General features: G+C 37.1%; 1 protein-coding gene and 1 long non-coding RNA gene across 2 annotated transcripts in view; one reads left to right on the forward strand and one right to left on the reverse strand.

The window, feature by feature from the left end:
• The window catches only part of LOC140547088 (uncharacterized), a 45,646-nt gene that overhangs the window by 404 nt on the left and 29,980 nt on the right, over positions 1 to 15,262 (forward strand). The window lies entirely within an intron of this gene.
• On the reverse strand, positions 334 to 13,974 carry LOC140547189 (annexin A5-like). Its single transcript, XM_072670778.1, has 12 exons — positions 13,933 to 13,974; positions 8,575 to 8,701; positions 8,171 to 8,265; positions 6,946 to 7,059; positions 6,086 to 6,176; positions 5,752 to 5,831; positions 4,781 to 4,831; positions 4,569 to 4,662; positions 1,378 to 1,473; positions 1,231 to 1,289; positions 674 to 796; positions 334 to 396 (listed from the first exon to the last, which is right to left on the reverse strand). The coding sequence occupies exons 1-12, from the start codon at positions 13,972 to 13,974 to the stop codon at positions 334 to 336; spliced, it is 1,035 nt and encodes a 344-aa protein (XP_072526879.1).

Raw genomic sequence — 15,262 nt, forward strand, 5'->3', positions numbered from 1 at the left:
TTGCTGCTTTTTCATTGTTTTCTGCCCTGTTTGAGTTAATAAACTCTCTCGCCTTGGTCCATCCCCTGCGAGTGTTCTCCCTCATTGTCTGACCCAGTGGATCATGACACTAGTGAACGTGTGTATAAACCAAAATAAGAGCAAGAATTTTGTATAATTATGCATACATTTTTTTATTTCAGTAGAAGAATTAAGAAGAATTATTTCAGTAGAAGAAATAACATGGATGTTGTCATCTTGTGCGTGATTACATGGCACTGTCTCTTACACCTTTGATTAAACTTTTCTTTTATAGCCAATCACATTTTGTACTGTACTGTCAAGTGTAATGAGTTAGGCATCATCTCCAGCACACAGCAGAAGCAGGGCCTTACTATAGTCACCAGTAGTGTCATTCTGTATAAGAGGGAGAGAGAACATTTGTGTTGTTTTTTTTAAATTTTTTTTTTTTTTTTTTATATATATATATATATAAATCAGTGGACCAGTAGAAGATACACTACATTACAGAGTGGGAAACATATTACATTACACAATCCAAATCTTGTAGGCCAACTATTTAAAACTGTGACTTAATAAAAAAACTTATTTTTCTCTTGTATTGCTGCCATAATTAATGTCCTTGAATTATTATTATTATTTTTATTTATTTTTATTTTTTACATAATCATACCTTAATCATGTTGTGCAGAGAGGTTGCAAACATCTTTCTGAACTCTGCACGTATATCCAGCAGGTCAATTTCACTGCGAGAGACCATGATTCTTATCAGGGTTGCATCATCAGTGCCTGTCCCCTGCAGAAACAACAGACACTGTCAATATATCATCACCATATCAGCAATACTCATACCAACTGTCTCAGTTCTGACACACTGTTTTAGATGATCTACGTAGGGCTCCAGGAGAAGGATTGGAGACTACTGTGCTGAATGATCTTCAAGCGAACCACAAATAATACCTTCATATTCACTAGGTAATGGGACTGGGTGTATGTCAATTTTAAAGATGTACTGAATTCTCTCCATTCCCCATCGTAAATGCATATTTTTCCATTTTATAGCACCTTTAATAAAATAATTCAAGTGCTCAATTTAAAGACTACAAAGAATGAAATAAAGCAGTTACCTGGCACAATCAGTTCAGAACCGTGGACAGCACTTCAAACAGCACTCAATCAATTTTAGTTTCAGCACCATAGTAAACATTTCAGCATTATTGACACTCATACCTTCATGGATTTGTACAGGCACTCAGCGAGATAGACTGGAACACTTCTGGCACACTTTACTGAGAGAGGAGGGGGTTATGTTAATGTGTTATGTGTTAAGGAACTTCATTCATGGTACACTAAAGAAAGTGTTTGTGTGTGTCTTACCCACAGCCAACAGCACTTCTTTCAGATCTCCAGAAGTTTCTTTCTGAATGCTTTCTTCTATCTGAAATCCAGACAGTTTCAAATACGCATCAAACACTGCAAAATTAAAAACATGAAATGGAACAATGAGGATGTTACAGTGTAAAAGTTGGTAATGGGTAGTACAATGATATAATAAACATTGAGTATGACTGATTTGTCCAGTCCCAAGGCAGTAAAACTTCAGGGACTGACATTTTTATTTCAGTAGAAGAATTAAGAAGAATTAAATCAGTAGAAGAAATAACATGGATGTTGTCATCTTGTGCGTGAATACATGGCACTGTCTCTTACACCTTTGATTAAACTACTTCTTTTATAACCAATCACATTTTGCACAGAGAAGAGAACAAGTACTGTCAAATGTAATGACTTGGGCATCATCTCCAGCACACAGCAGCAGCAGGGCCTTACTATAGTGACCAGTAGTGTCATTCTGTATAAGAGGGAGAGAGAACATTTGTGTGTTTTTTTTTTTTGTTTTGTTTTTTTGTTTTTTTCAGGGACTTCAGGGACTGCTACATTTTCCTTGTCAAGTCAGATTTATTTGTATAGCGCTTTTTACAACTGTTGTCACAAAGCAGCTTTACGTAATTCGTAATTAATCAAAGACAAAGAAGAAATAACGTTAGAAAAGGCAGACACTCCCAGAATGTTTCATAGGAGGAAAATGTCTGAGTAAGCCACCCCATGGCAATGTGACGTCAGGGTTTCTCATTTAGACAGCAGTCAATGGATGGGGCTTGGACATTGGCAATGGAGACTGATGGATCAGAATCCAACTTTTATTTCCATAGGTGTGTGAAAAATGTAAAAACAATGCTCCTTTGTTTGAGCCCATTTCAAGTGAGCATTATACTGGAATTGGAAAGTGTTTATTGCTGCCCAGGTGTGCCCTGATTGATTGTTAAAACAATAAACTCTAAATGTATACTTCTGGTCTAAGACTTGGTTTCACCTGTGAAGACTGTATTTCTATATTTATTTTTTTTAATCACCCAAAATATAGACCAGACCAGAGTACAATGATACCATACAAATTGGGTAGTGGGCAGTTCTCCCATCACTCTCCATCACAAATCATTGAGAAGAAATATGACAGAAACTAGCATCATCTCGCAATATATATTTACTCTTTCCACAAATGTGGTGTGATGCATGCTTACTGCTTCTGGGCTAAGATTAGTTTTTCACTGTTCCTTTCTTAGCATTTCTTTAACACTATCCACCAATGTTGAAGGAGGAATTCTTATTGTTTATACTGATGCTTGTGTAAAACGAGTTTATTTTTATTTGTTTTAATCCATAAAGTAACTGCATCACTGTAGTGAAGAACAAAGATGATCATGGACATAATATATGTTAATAATATGCAGTGATTTCCAGCCAAATGTGGTTTTCCGCTCATTTCCGCTTAACTCCTGCACTCGTACTGCCACTTTATTAGCCATGTTTGGCTAATAAAACTCTATCCACAAACAAAAGGCCAAAACATTTGCACTGGAAGCAGTTACAGATTAATTAAACCTTGGTCATAGAGACAGACGTATTCTTATTTGGACACATTTTAACTATTTTTTTATTTAATGTCTCACTCGATCATGACAAGCCAGTTTTAGGCTTGTCAAAAGTGTTTTTCTCTACTGCCCAAAACCTAAACTCACTGAGCAATTTATTAGGGAGACTGTACACCTACTCATGCAATTATCTAATCAGTTAATTGAATGACAGCAGTGTAATGCATTTTGACCATCTGCCTCAAGTAATGGTCACATCAACCATAAAAAGGCAATGGAAAAAGTGTATTTTCATATTGATTGAATCAAAAACATGATTTTAGGTTTAAACATCATCTTACCCCAAAGCAAATAACATTGCCCTTAAATTGACTTTAAAAAAGCAATGATTTTACTTAAGTAAGATTTTTACTTCAAGCCAAAAGTTTTAATGTTACATGAAGATCACTCACAATGTCACTTCAGATCACTCTCTGTCAAGTTTTTTTTTTGTTCGCCATTACCTCACTCCAAAAGTTTGTCTGTTGTAGATAAGGATTCTTTTAGACAAAGTAAGAATTTGGAAGTGTGTTAGGGAGAACACTTGTTTTCCATGAAAAACATCATGGCAAGGTAGATAGCTAAGTCATACTTTACAGGCTGTCTTTGTATTTTTATTGTGAGCTTTCTTGCTAGCTTACGCTATCCTGTGTTAAACTGTTTTTACCCAAATAATTTAAGTCTAAGCCTGCTTTAATCTCGCTCATATATTACTCAACTATTTTGAGTCAAGTGAATATTTGTAATCATTTTTCAGATTCAAATGGTATCTTTATCGATCTCAATTTATAATAAATTAGATTAGATTATTTGGTTGCCATTGATGATGTTGGCCTGATGTTAGATTGAATAATTTACCTCACATTAATCATATTTCTAAACAGGCCCAGTAACTGAGTTAGTTGTGTGGGTTCAGTATTTTCTTAAGATAATAAGATAATCCTTTATTAGTCCAACAGTGGGACTAATAAACTATCATCTATTTGCAATTGGGTGTGTCCCACTCCCTGAGTCATCATGGTAAATGTGTAGTCTTTCCCCCTAGGCTATCATCACTTGGAGGCAGTTAAGACCAGAGGATGGCTGGACAGCTGAAGACAGTTCTTTTAAGCATGTTTCATGAACATGGCAATGAGTGTAGATGGATCCAATCCAATAGAACATCTTTGATATGTAGTAGAATGGATAATTCACAGCATGAAGGTGCATCTGAGAAATCTACAGGAATTGTGTGATGCCATCATGCCAACATTAACCAAAAACCTAAATGAATGTTTCTAACATTTTGAGAAATCCATGCCATGAACAATGAAGATTGTTTTTAGAGTAAAAGTAGGCCCTACCCAGTATTAGCGTGATCTTCCCAATAATTTGCTCAGTGTATAAAGTGTATGTGTATTAAAGTTGCTGTAAAAACCCAGCCCCTTCATGCAAAATATGATCACACAAGACCAACATTACCCCTATTAGCAAGCAAGCACTGATTTAAGGGAACACAATGTTAAAGATGACTTTAATACACTTCAAAATATTGTCATTATCAAAATGAATTGTCCAGCACTAATAGGTATGTCTGTCTGTGTGTAAATAACTTACCTCTCCTAAGGTGTTCAGCACTGCGATTCCCCAAAATGGAGATGAACTGATCTTCATCGGTACCAAACTTTTTTTCGCCTGCGTCAAACAGGGCCTGCACTCATACAGAATAAACAAATACACAAATACATCATACGCAGGAAAACATTATTCGCAGTGGATGAGGTACTCTTGCATGCAGTAGTAATTGAGAGAAGCTTCTCCTTATATACCTGAGCATCACTCTGGATGGTACCCTCTTGTACACCCTGCTGCCTGCTGGCCTAAAACCAAAACAGCTTTCATTAGTACAGACATACAGTCTAATATCATACACTAGATCTGCACCAACTCGAAGACTGACCATCTACTTTAGGAATGTTTAACTTGCACTTAAACACAATTGCCATTTTATGAGCTTCACTATATAGGGGTACTTTTACAGACTGTAGCTTGTGTGCCTTATACATTTTGCCAGCCATTATATAGTCAGCATTTATTATTAGATCATTTCTGACAAACAAAAAACAAAAGTGTTGCTCTGTGCTTTCACAAATTTGACTTCCTTCCACCATAGTCTCTACCTCTATTACATTAATGACTCATTTAAAGCAGTCCCTTTAATTAGAGTTTTAAGTGAGCTCATTTTATGTTTTTGTTTTATTTACATTACATACTGGGATGGGTTCTTTCACCTTAGTAAGCTAAGTCATGCTAGAGTTGCTGCTGTTGTGATGACCATACAGTAGCTACGTTTTTACATGTTATTTATTTCTAGTTGCCATACCCATCCCTACTTCATGTTCCTTATTTGAATGGTTCCCATCTATCCTTATCAGATCACTTACCAACAGAATGTGGATACAAGTGTATCATGTATAATCAGGGGCACTGCCATGGGGTTTTAAGCCCCATGAAAAGATATAACTGGGCCCCAAATACTTAATTAATTCATTTATTAGGGCTCCTATCAGTCATGGGCCATTAGAATCATCCTAGCTTCTCCACCCACCTGGGACCTCTGGGTACAATAAAGTTGATGAATTTACACACTTTACACACACGGTCAACACACACTGACAATGGTCATTTAAAAAAAAAAAAATCTATCCAAGAGCTGGTCTGAGGTCAGAAATTGTAGCTCTACAACAATACCAAATGTGCCTTTTTAAACATGACTGATTATCCATAATGACTGACATACCTGTAGCAGCATGACCAGCATTCTCTCAAAGTGTCCACTAGTGTCGCCAGTCACATCACCCTCCAAGGAACGGCCATACTCTATAACAACCAACCAACCAACCACCACAATTATTGTCACCAGTAACAACTAAAACTGAGTCCCATTTGGATTTAGTGGAGTATGTGAAGACACTCCTGGTATCAAAAGTTTTTTAGATGTAGCTCTATTATTTTGGTGCTGGTGCTGCTTTAACAAACCTCAGAGAAACAGAATGTGATGATGCATTCGAATGCTTCTGAAATGATCCGATTTTTGCATACATTGTCCACCTCTACGCTTTGAACACTCTTACCCTCTTTGTAGGTCTTGATAATCTCTCGAATCTCATTTGGAGTTCTAGAGGCCAGAATCTCAATCAAAGCATTTGCATCTGTGCCTTTTCCCTTAAAGAAAACAACAACAACAAAAAACAAAAACAAATTAACATCACTCAGGTCTCGGGTGGCTATAGGAAGTGTGTGCAATCATGTCTGTTTGTATTTAGCAAATATCTCATGACTGATTGAAAGTATGATGACATGATGTTGTGGGAACATTGCAATTTTTATTAAAAAATAAACACTGGTGTTTGTTTGGGTTCGGACATTGTTTCTTAAATGTAACTTGGCACAATGTCCATTTCACGTTGAATAGTAAAGCAGTTAAATTCTAGCATGTAAATGTATAAGATGTGGAATATAAAATTCAAATGAGAGGACAACAAATAAGAACATAAACTTCATATTAGGCATTAGGTAGGTTTATTCATTTACTCTAAGTTGCATATTCATTAACATTAAGCTGCCATTGTCTAGAAATGGTATCTATCCAGGCATAATGTTCTGATTCAGGATTGCTTATGAGAGACAAAAAAAAAGCCACTATGCCTGGGGGTTGCAAATTCGAATCCTAAGCCATGCCTCTTTGCCACCAGTGGCCAGAGTCTGAGAGAGCTCTCATCACTCTTAAATGATGTTGGCCAGCACAAGCATCTGTTAGCTGGTGCAGCGGAGCTATAGTCCTTACCCTTCTAGTGTTGGGAGCACTGCTAGCACTAGTACAAACTATGATTGAGTGGGTTCACTGGCAGTACCAAATTGGGAGAAAAAAGGGGAACAATTTGACAAACAAATTAGTACAATTTCAGTAATGCCCCTCCATGTGTGTGTGTACCTTTATAGCATTCCTCAGTGAGGTCACATCAAACATTACAGGTGTAGCCATCAGTCCCACAATCAGAGTCTCAAACTTCTCTCCTAGCTCTGACTTCAGATCACTCACCAGGTCCTACAGAAAGTGAAAGAGAGAAACCAAAAGAGAGGGAGTGCCTTACACATACAATATAATCTTCTTATATATAAGCTCTTAGAGTGCAGGAAAAAATTATTTGAGATTAGGCTTGATGTCAAAAGCCAAGAAACATGCACTACATTTAATCCATTTAAACTATGGTAATTGTTGCAGACATATATTACATTTTCTTTGGTTTTCTTATTACATTTCTGAATTTTATTTTTACATTTTTTTATTTTTTCTTTATCTCTGTTTTTACACACATTTATGTGCAGGTGTGTTTCATTACTGCGCCAGACAATTTTGTGTTTCTCTGAAATCAATCCTCTGCAACATTTTAACTAATAAACATCATAAAACTTATATGATAGCCTAGGGGTTGTAGTGAGACTAGCATATTAAAATAATTTATACAATTGTCTGCAAATATTTTTTTTAATAGTTAAAAATATTAATTCCAAACTTTTGAACATTACTGCACACCTAAGATGTCAAACTAATTTCCTTTCAGGAATACTATTTTATTATTTGTACTGTGCATCACCAACTTATTTAAACAGGGATTTCAAAATGGGGCCTTGTATGTAACAGTGAACACTAGATTAGTTGGGTGGGGCTGTTATCCACTGTCACTCCAATACCAGCAAATCAACTTCATTGCCTCAAAGTTGTGTTGGTAGAGCATCAGTAAGCTGGAATTAAAAAAGTACAGTCTTGTGTGGAAGACACAGCACCACTAGTTAGCATGGTTTAATATTCATTTTTTATGCTGTTTGGTGAATGCACTTCGTGATCAAAATCTTACTTCTCACTTTTTCTCTTTTATATCAGCAGATTTTTTTAGATAGACATTAAACTGCTTTAAACAACAATCAAACAACAAAGACCATAGCAAACCTGAAATATTATCATTTGTTTCAAATCACTACATGATACTATATTACCCGTATACCACCCAACACAATCGTGAATCATGTGGTTCTCATATGATTTCTCTAGTCCTACACATCTGATTCAATGCCTCAGAAAACTGGTAATCCATGAGAGGATGAGAAGTACTGCTGGAAATTGACTGCTAGTCAATTTTCGACAATGCTAATGTTACCTTGCCATGCAGGATCTTGTAGGCAGCCTTGATCTGCTGCCGTTGAGCATTGCTGCGGGAGGTCACTAGCTGCAGAATGGTTGCCTCATCGGTGCCTGATTGACAACAAAAAATAGGAGTGAATGTACTCTTTGTATTTCAAATATTTAAAGCAAATCCTATGCTGACAGTCAATTATTGCAGGGCATTTAGTGTCTTCATGTTAGTTGATTGGATTAACATTTTTTTTATTCAAAAGCTGTGAAGAATATACAATTTATTTATTAAGAAATTTGTGTTCATTTAAATGCATTTCAATCTGGTTCATTAGTCATGTGTTCCGACAGCTGGACTTTTTGTCCCAGTGAACAGCAGCATAGAAATTTTTCTCAATCATGTGTTAAATGACTATTTAAATGACTAACCCATTCCTTTCATGGCCTTGAAAAGAACCTGTGCATCATTATTGGCATTGAATCCACTCTGGGGCTTCACAGTTCCTCTTTGAGCCTGGGACAGAGTCAAAAAAAGCAGGTGAATTCCTCTGGCAAACTTTTAATTCTGAATTTTAGAACATTTGAGAGTTGCTTGGCTCTTGCAAATCTGATTCATATAAAAAAACCTTTCTGATGGGGTGTGAAGTAGGGTACATTTACAAGCAGATATACTGTTCATATCTGTCAGAACTGGTTTTATTAGTACAGGCAAAAAAAGTGCTGGCAAAATACATTAAAATGAATAACTTTTAGTATTGTAATAAACATTTCTCTAATTTAATTAGAATAATAATTAAAATTATAATTGTTTTGTGTTCTGACACCAATCTTCCTACAGTCTGCTCAGCTGGTAGTAAACAACACAGTACTTAAAGTAACAAAATATGTGAAATGCATCCAAACCCTTTGCAGCTGCACAAACAAACAAAAAATATATTTTAATGAAAACAAGAACAGCAAAAACAAAACTTATTTCATAAAAAAAAAGTTCATTGGAACCTTGGAACCATTGGAACCAGCTACCACCTACCAGTACGGCCAGCGGGCCCCCCCACCCGCCACCACCCATGGCGGACCGGCGGCTCTCCCGCCTGCCGCTGCTGCCTGTTTGGTGGCCGTGTTGAAACCTAGATGGACTCATGGCTGTCTGCCACTATTATTATCACCACTTTTAACTTTCTGTTGTATCTGCTTTGGTAATTTTATCATTAATGTTTAAATAGTTCTGACCAGAGGAGGATGGGTCCCCCTTGTGAGTCTTGGTTCCTCCCAAGGTTTCTTCCTCCAGCTTTGAGGGAGTTTTTTTCTTGCCACTGTCGCCGTTTGGCTTGCTCACGGGGGTCTTTGACCCTTCATGTTATTTCTTCTTTCTTCTTTGTACTCTGTCCTTTATTAAGTACTAATTATGTAAATCTGCTTTGTGACGACAACAGTTGTAAAAAGCGCTATACAAATAAATCTGACTTGACTTGACTTGACTTGACCTTTAGTGGATATGTCCACTAAATGCTCTCTGAGTTTACACATCTGCAACACTACTGTTAACACTTTCCTTTGTCATAACAACCATTAAATGACTTTATTCAATAAATTATATTAATATCATGAGTCTCATGGCAATATTGATATGCTAATCAAGGTGTGAGACGTCCAAACAAATCTGAGCCTTTTTAATGCTTAAAGTGTCAGAATGTTTAGGATCAGAATATTTACTAACACCTAACCAAAAGAAATCTTCTCCCTCTGTGAGAAAGACCTAAAGCGCTTCAGTAGTGGTTTCACAGCATTCCAATGGGTTGGTTTAGAAAGAAAGACCACATTACTATTTATGAAAGACTCAGAACATAATGCTTACTGGTTTTACCCGCTGGCTAACATACTAACCTGTTCTCTGCCGCATGCACAGTATACCTGCAAGTACAGTGCACAGTATGTCTGTCTAGTAGTGATATTTTGCTTTCACTTTTCTGACTGTTAGGTGTGGTGTAAGCCAAACATCACTGACAATGAGCTACTTTTGATAGCTATGAATAGCTGATATGTAGAAAATGTTGAATATTTACTAACACCTAACCAAAGGAAATCTTCTCCCTCTGTGAGAAAGACCTAAAGCGCTTCAGTAGTGGTTTCACAGCATTCCATTGGGTTGGTTTAGAAAGAAATTCCAATGGCTTTCTGCTTAAGCATAGGTGTGGCAAGACAACAGAGCTAACAATCTAAAACAAAAACTAATGTATGGTTTCTGGTCAAGGGTCTGGACAATTTCTAGGTTCTTGTGTAGGAAAGAATGGATTCAAATTAATACCAGCAAATTCTGGAAGCAAACATTATACCACCAAATGAAAAGAGGATTGCTTCTGCAGAAGAATATTGATCCTTAATACACCTCAATATATACAAAAGCTGTAGGTTTATGCTATAGCCATGGTTCCCATGTAAGTCATATTGAGAGAAACAGAAAGCGAGAAATACAGACAGCAAAAGAGAGAGAAAGACCCCGCACTTTGGAATTCTGCCCACATCCATAAGCCATATGCAAATTCTAGCAAAGAAACACAAAGGAGGAAAAGCTTCTACACTGTGGCTCATGTTCAGGGGAAACCATCCACCAGCCTTTACCTCTAGACATGTTTCTAAAACGTCAAGCGGCTGTGCAACTAAATTTTCACATTTTGCAGAATAAACCATAAAAGAACCTTTTAGTCTAAAATCTTAATTCCTCCTCTGTAGGATTAAACACACTACTCCAGCAGTTGTACATGATGTACAAAGGTGAACTGTAACTGTCCAATACTACATAACCTACAGTATTACTCTATTATTGGACTTTAATCATATAGAGATTTGCTTTGCCACAAGACCACATTACTATTTATGAAAGACTCACTTACCATTGTCGCGTCTAAATGATGCTCTCCAACAAAGCCAATACTGTGAATAGATGAAACATCACTTAAACAATGTCACTTTAGTTAAATTTACTTAAAATGACACTGAAATGAAGGCTGGGTCTATAATTAAGCATTATACCTAAATATCCTGATATTTTTGCAAATAATATACTCATCTAAATATAGTCCAGCATTTTAAAACAAAAAGAGTAAAGTCGTAGCTATAGAATATTATCACACAATATTGAATAGTAGGGTAAGTATTGAAAGAGACTTACCTAAAATTGTACAGCTGCCACAGCAGAACGAGTGGGAGAAGAAAGCAGTAGAGGAGGAGTAGACACCAAACTGGTTTTGATTTGAACAGTATTTGATACCAAGAGCTGCACCCACAACCGCTAATGTTTGTGGGTAGTGCAGTTTTTAAGCAAACATGAGGATGACCAGAACACCTCAGACAACACATTTTTATTGTTGAGCTTGAAAAGGTCTCATCCCCATCCACACATTTTACTTCACTCTTGACTGAGTTAAAATGCTCTCCAGCTCTTCAAGTGAACTGGTTTTGTTTGTATAACAAACAGGTAAAACACAGCTTTTGTAAAACGCTGACACCGCAATGTTAACTTACTCAACACAAGCCTAATGACTAGGTTTAATTTGTACTTTGTGACATTAATATACTGCATTCACATACGGATAAAGCTCCAAAGCCTCACCTTCTCTGCTTGATCAGAGTGTTTGTGAAGGCTCAGAGTCGCTAATCAGTCTAATTTACTACCACTATGGAATAGAGGTCGCAAAATTTAGGTCAAAATCCTAAAACATACTTTGCCATCAGTGGAGTTTGGGAGAGCAACTGCCCGTGCTCTCTCTCCCCTCACCACTTTTTAGTGATGTTGGCTGTTACAGGCATCTGTCAGTATAGTGGACCTTTCCACTGAGTGTGTTGGCTGCCCAACGATGTTCGAAAAGAGGCAGTGGCAAGCTTTTATGTATTGAAGGAGACATGTTGAAATCCTTACTCTCTTATTGTTAGGGGGATCATTGCTAGTGCTAGGGGGAGCAAAACTACTTACAAACATTGAACGTATTTGAAATGTTCATCCAAAGCAACTTACAAATACCAGTTGCAGTGTGACCTAAATGTCTCTTTGTACCAGTTATCTACAGATGAACTTGGTGATGACAACTAGCAATGCCAGTGTCTTTGGACATTTCACAAATGTACCCGAGCATGTACTGATGATCAGGTCTGTCCAGTTCTATTCCAGGATAGAGCAATCTATAAAGTTCCTTCCAACTGCACTTCCACAGAGGTGATCTAACTTGTTAAGCTAGTTGTATGACACATTTTTTCTGTTAGAACTGCTAAGATTAGAAAAGCTGTCCATGATGTGTGCTTTCTGCTCAAAAAGTGTATTAAATGTAATTACAAATCACTGAAATATGGAGTAAATACATAGTTCCCATTTTAGTTAATGCATTGAAAATGCATATTGATAGAATTATGAATATTACTCAGTTCTGATGTCAATGGGATGTTCTATAGAACATTTAAAATTCGAAACACTTTAGATATGCGTTTCTTAAAATGAGCAAAATTACAGAAATCCAGTCTCTCAGATTCTAAGAATATTCTACATGAATAGACTGTGAATGTGAATGTACAACACAGAAATGTCCAATGTCTGTACAGTCTGTAAGTATGTACATTTATGCACACACTAATTGGTGGGGGCTCCGCTATCACAATTGACTGCAACTGGCTTGTGGCATTGCTGAGATGTTACTGAAGCCCAGGTTGCTCTGCAAGCCCATGGCCTCAGCTCATCTGTAATGCTGGGTCTGGTTTCTCATCTTCCTTTTGACATTACTCCATCGAATGTCTATGGGGTTCTGGTCCAGAAAGTTGGCCATCAGTTAGAATAATATCATGGTCAGCAATGACATGGCACCCCAAACCTGAGGAAACATCACACTGCATTTCAGACACACAGAATTCTGTGCCTCTCCACTCTTCCTCTCAAGGATGCAGTGATCACCAATGCCTGTGCACCTTTTTCTCCTTCCAGACAACTTTCCATTAACATGCTTTGTTACAGCACTCTGTGAACAGCAGAGCAGCATGCACGCTTACAGCTTGATCACTTGTCCTGCTCAATGTTGAGGCGGCTTCATCAAACCCAGCTGCGCCCATGAAATGATTTGTAACATTTCTATATTTGTAATGAGTAACGATGCAACACATCAAAATGTAATGGAGTAAAAGTACTTCATTAATATACATCTTGTTGCTTGTTAATTGTCTGGTGTAGATGGACTTGACAGACCTGAACAGAGCCCTGCCATGTTTTTATCATATAAAAAGAAATTTAACATGGCTCCATTTCATCAAGGGACTGGCACAGACCAATGAAGAAATAGAAAACATGATAAAACCACAACTGAATTTTATTAGTCTTCATCAGTCCATGTTGTAAATCAGTTTAACCAGTTACAGTCTGGCCCAATATGTCCTAAAAGGAGTTGATGTGGCAATACCATGAGAAGGAGATTATCCTGGCATCAGTTCACTGGTTGTTTAATCTCCACCAGGTAGGCCCTCTATTCAGAGCTCAGAACCACCACAGCAGTGTTGTCAGCAAACTTAACAATGGTGGAAGAGCTAGAAGTGTCTACACAGTGTACAGTGTGTACAGCAGGGGACTCAGAATACAACCATGGGAGGCTCCAATGCTGAGGGTAAGCAACACATATTTGCCTCACAATGCTTGTGATCTGTCTGTCAGAAAGCCAGAAATCCAGTGACGCAGGGATGCATGAAGTCCAAGATCTTCCTAAACATGACAGGAGTTTCAAAAAGCTAAAGACCATCTCCCAGTTCAACTCCTACCCCCTCCCCAGGGTAGATGACCTCTTTGCCTGGGTAAAGCATGGCTCATCAATTCGAGCACATGAGATCTTTCTGAGCTGTGAGCACTGAGCATGAGAAGAAAATAAGTGACTTAAAGGCATATCTTGGACAACAGTTCAGAGATAAGCATCCTAAAATACCCATTCATAATAATCAAAATGTTTATCTTATAGTTCATTTATACTATCTGTGATGAATGTAATAATAAAAAAATCACTCCAGCAATCATCCAGTATTCTGTCTCACTTGAACACTTTTAAAGCTGGATATAGGATCTCAAACCTTTTTATGTATGCAAATCATTGTAGTTGCATCATGCTTGGTTTATTTCCCTTTGCAAATGTTGTCCATGATACATAGTGGACTGCCAAATTGCCACTTAAATTCATGTGGTGTTTGTATGGTGGAAAAGTAATATAAAAATATTTGTGTTGGACAAAGATGAAATTTAGCCTCTGCCTTTAACCTACCTATGCAATAATCTTCCCTTCCTGCTTTGCACATATAAAACCACTTCTTATAAATTCAGCGGTTCTATTGTCAACATCAATAGAAACTGAGTGTTGCCTTGACTCCACCCTCTGCCTCCTAGCAACTTATCTGACAGTAATCCATATGATTGGAGCACACAGGTTTAATAAATTTTGAGCCTAAGTTAAGCTTTTTGTACCAAATAAAAATCTCCTTTCAACCCGGTCAACCCCTGCCTCTAACTGTATGAACATTTGCCCTATTTAAATACTTTACAATATTTTATACACACCAAGTTGTCTGATCCATTCCTCAATTTGACAATTCAGTGTGGTCTGGTTTAATTCACCTAATCTATGAGCTACTGTTTTTGCAATAATCTTAAAGTCCACAATAAAACCTTACATTAGAAACCCAGTTGTCTCTTGTCAACACCAGTTAGCAAAAGTATAAAATGATGGATAACTAATGAATACAAAGTAATGAAAGATGTGTAAAAAAACAAAGAACTGTTATGCACCATAATTATGTAAAATGTGTTTGTGTGTTTGTTTTTTCTAGCTTTTTAAGTTAAAAAAAAAAACATTAAATGAGATTTTCATTATATAGGCTATTTAATCTTTCATCTTGGTAAATGACTATGAATGCCCATTAACATAAATTGCATAGCGTGCATAGAGAGAAACACATGAGACCTTGTTCATTACTTCTTTCAAGGTCAGGCTGTTGAATAATCACCACCGCAGTTCATCCCAGGAAAGAATTGGATGGAGCACCATCATTCCAGAAAACACAGTTCCACTGCTCCTCTAGCCTGCATTTGGCATGGTGCCAATAG

This window comes from Salminus brasiliensis, chromosome 24, assembly GCF_030463535.1.
Source record: "Salminus brasiliensis chromosome 24, fSalBra1.hap2, whole genome shotgun sequence".
Classification (NCBI taxonomy): Eukaryota; Metazoa; Chordata; class Actinopteri; order Characiformes; family Bryconidae; genus Salminus; species Salminus brasiliensis.

Bases quoted from the DNA above. Each gene is read 5' to 3' on its own strand.
- LOC140547189 (XM_072670778.1), bottom strand. From the start codon at position 13,974: ATGCTTTACCCAGGCAAAGAGGTCATCTACCCTGGGGAGGGG. The intron at 4,663-4,780 runs GTATATAAGGAG...GTATGAGTGCAG, and splicing joins CCATCCAGAGTGATGCTCAG to GCCCTGTTTGACGCAGGCGA. The intron at 397-673 runs GTATGATTATGT...CCTCTTATACAG, and splicing joins CTCTGCACAACATGATTAAG to AATGACACTACTGGTGACTA.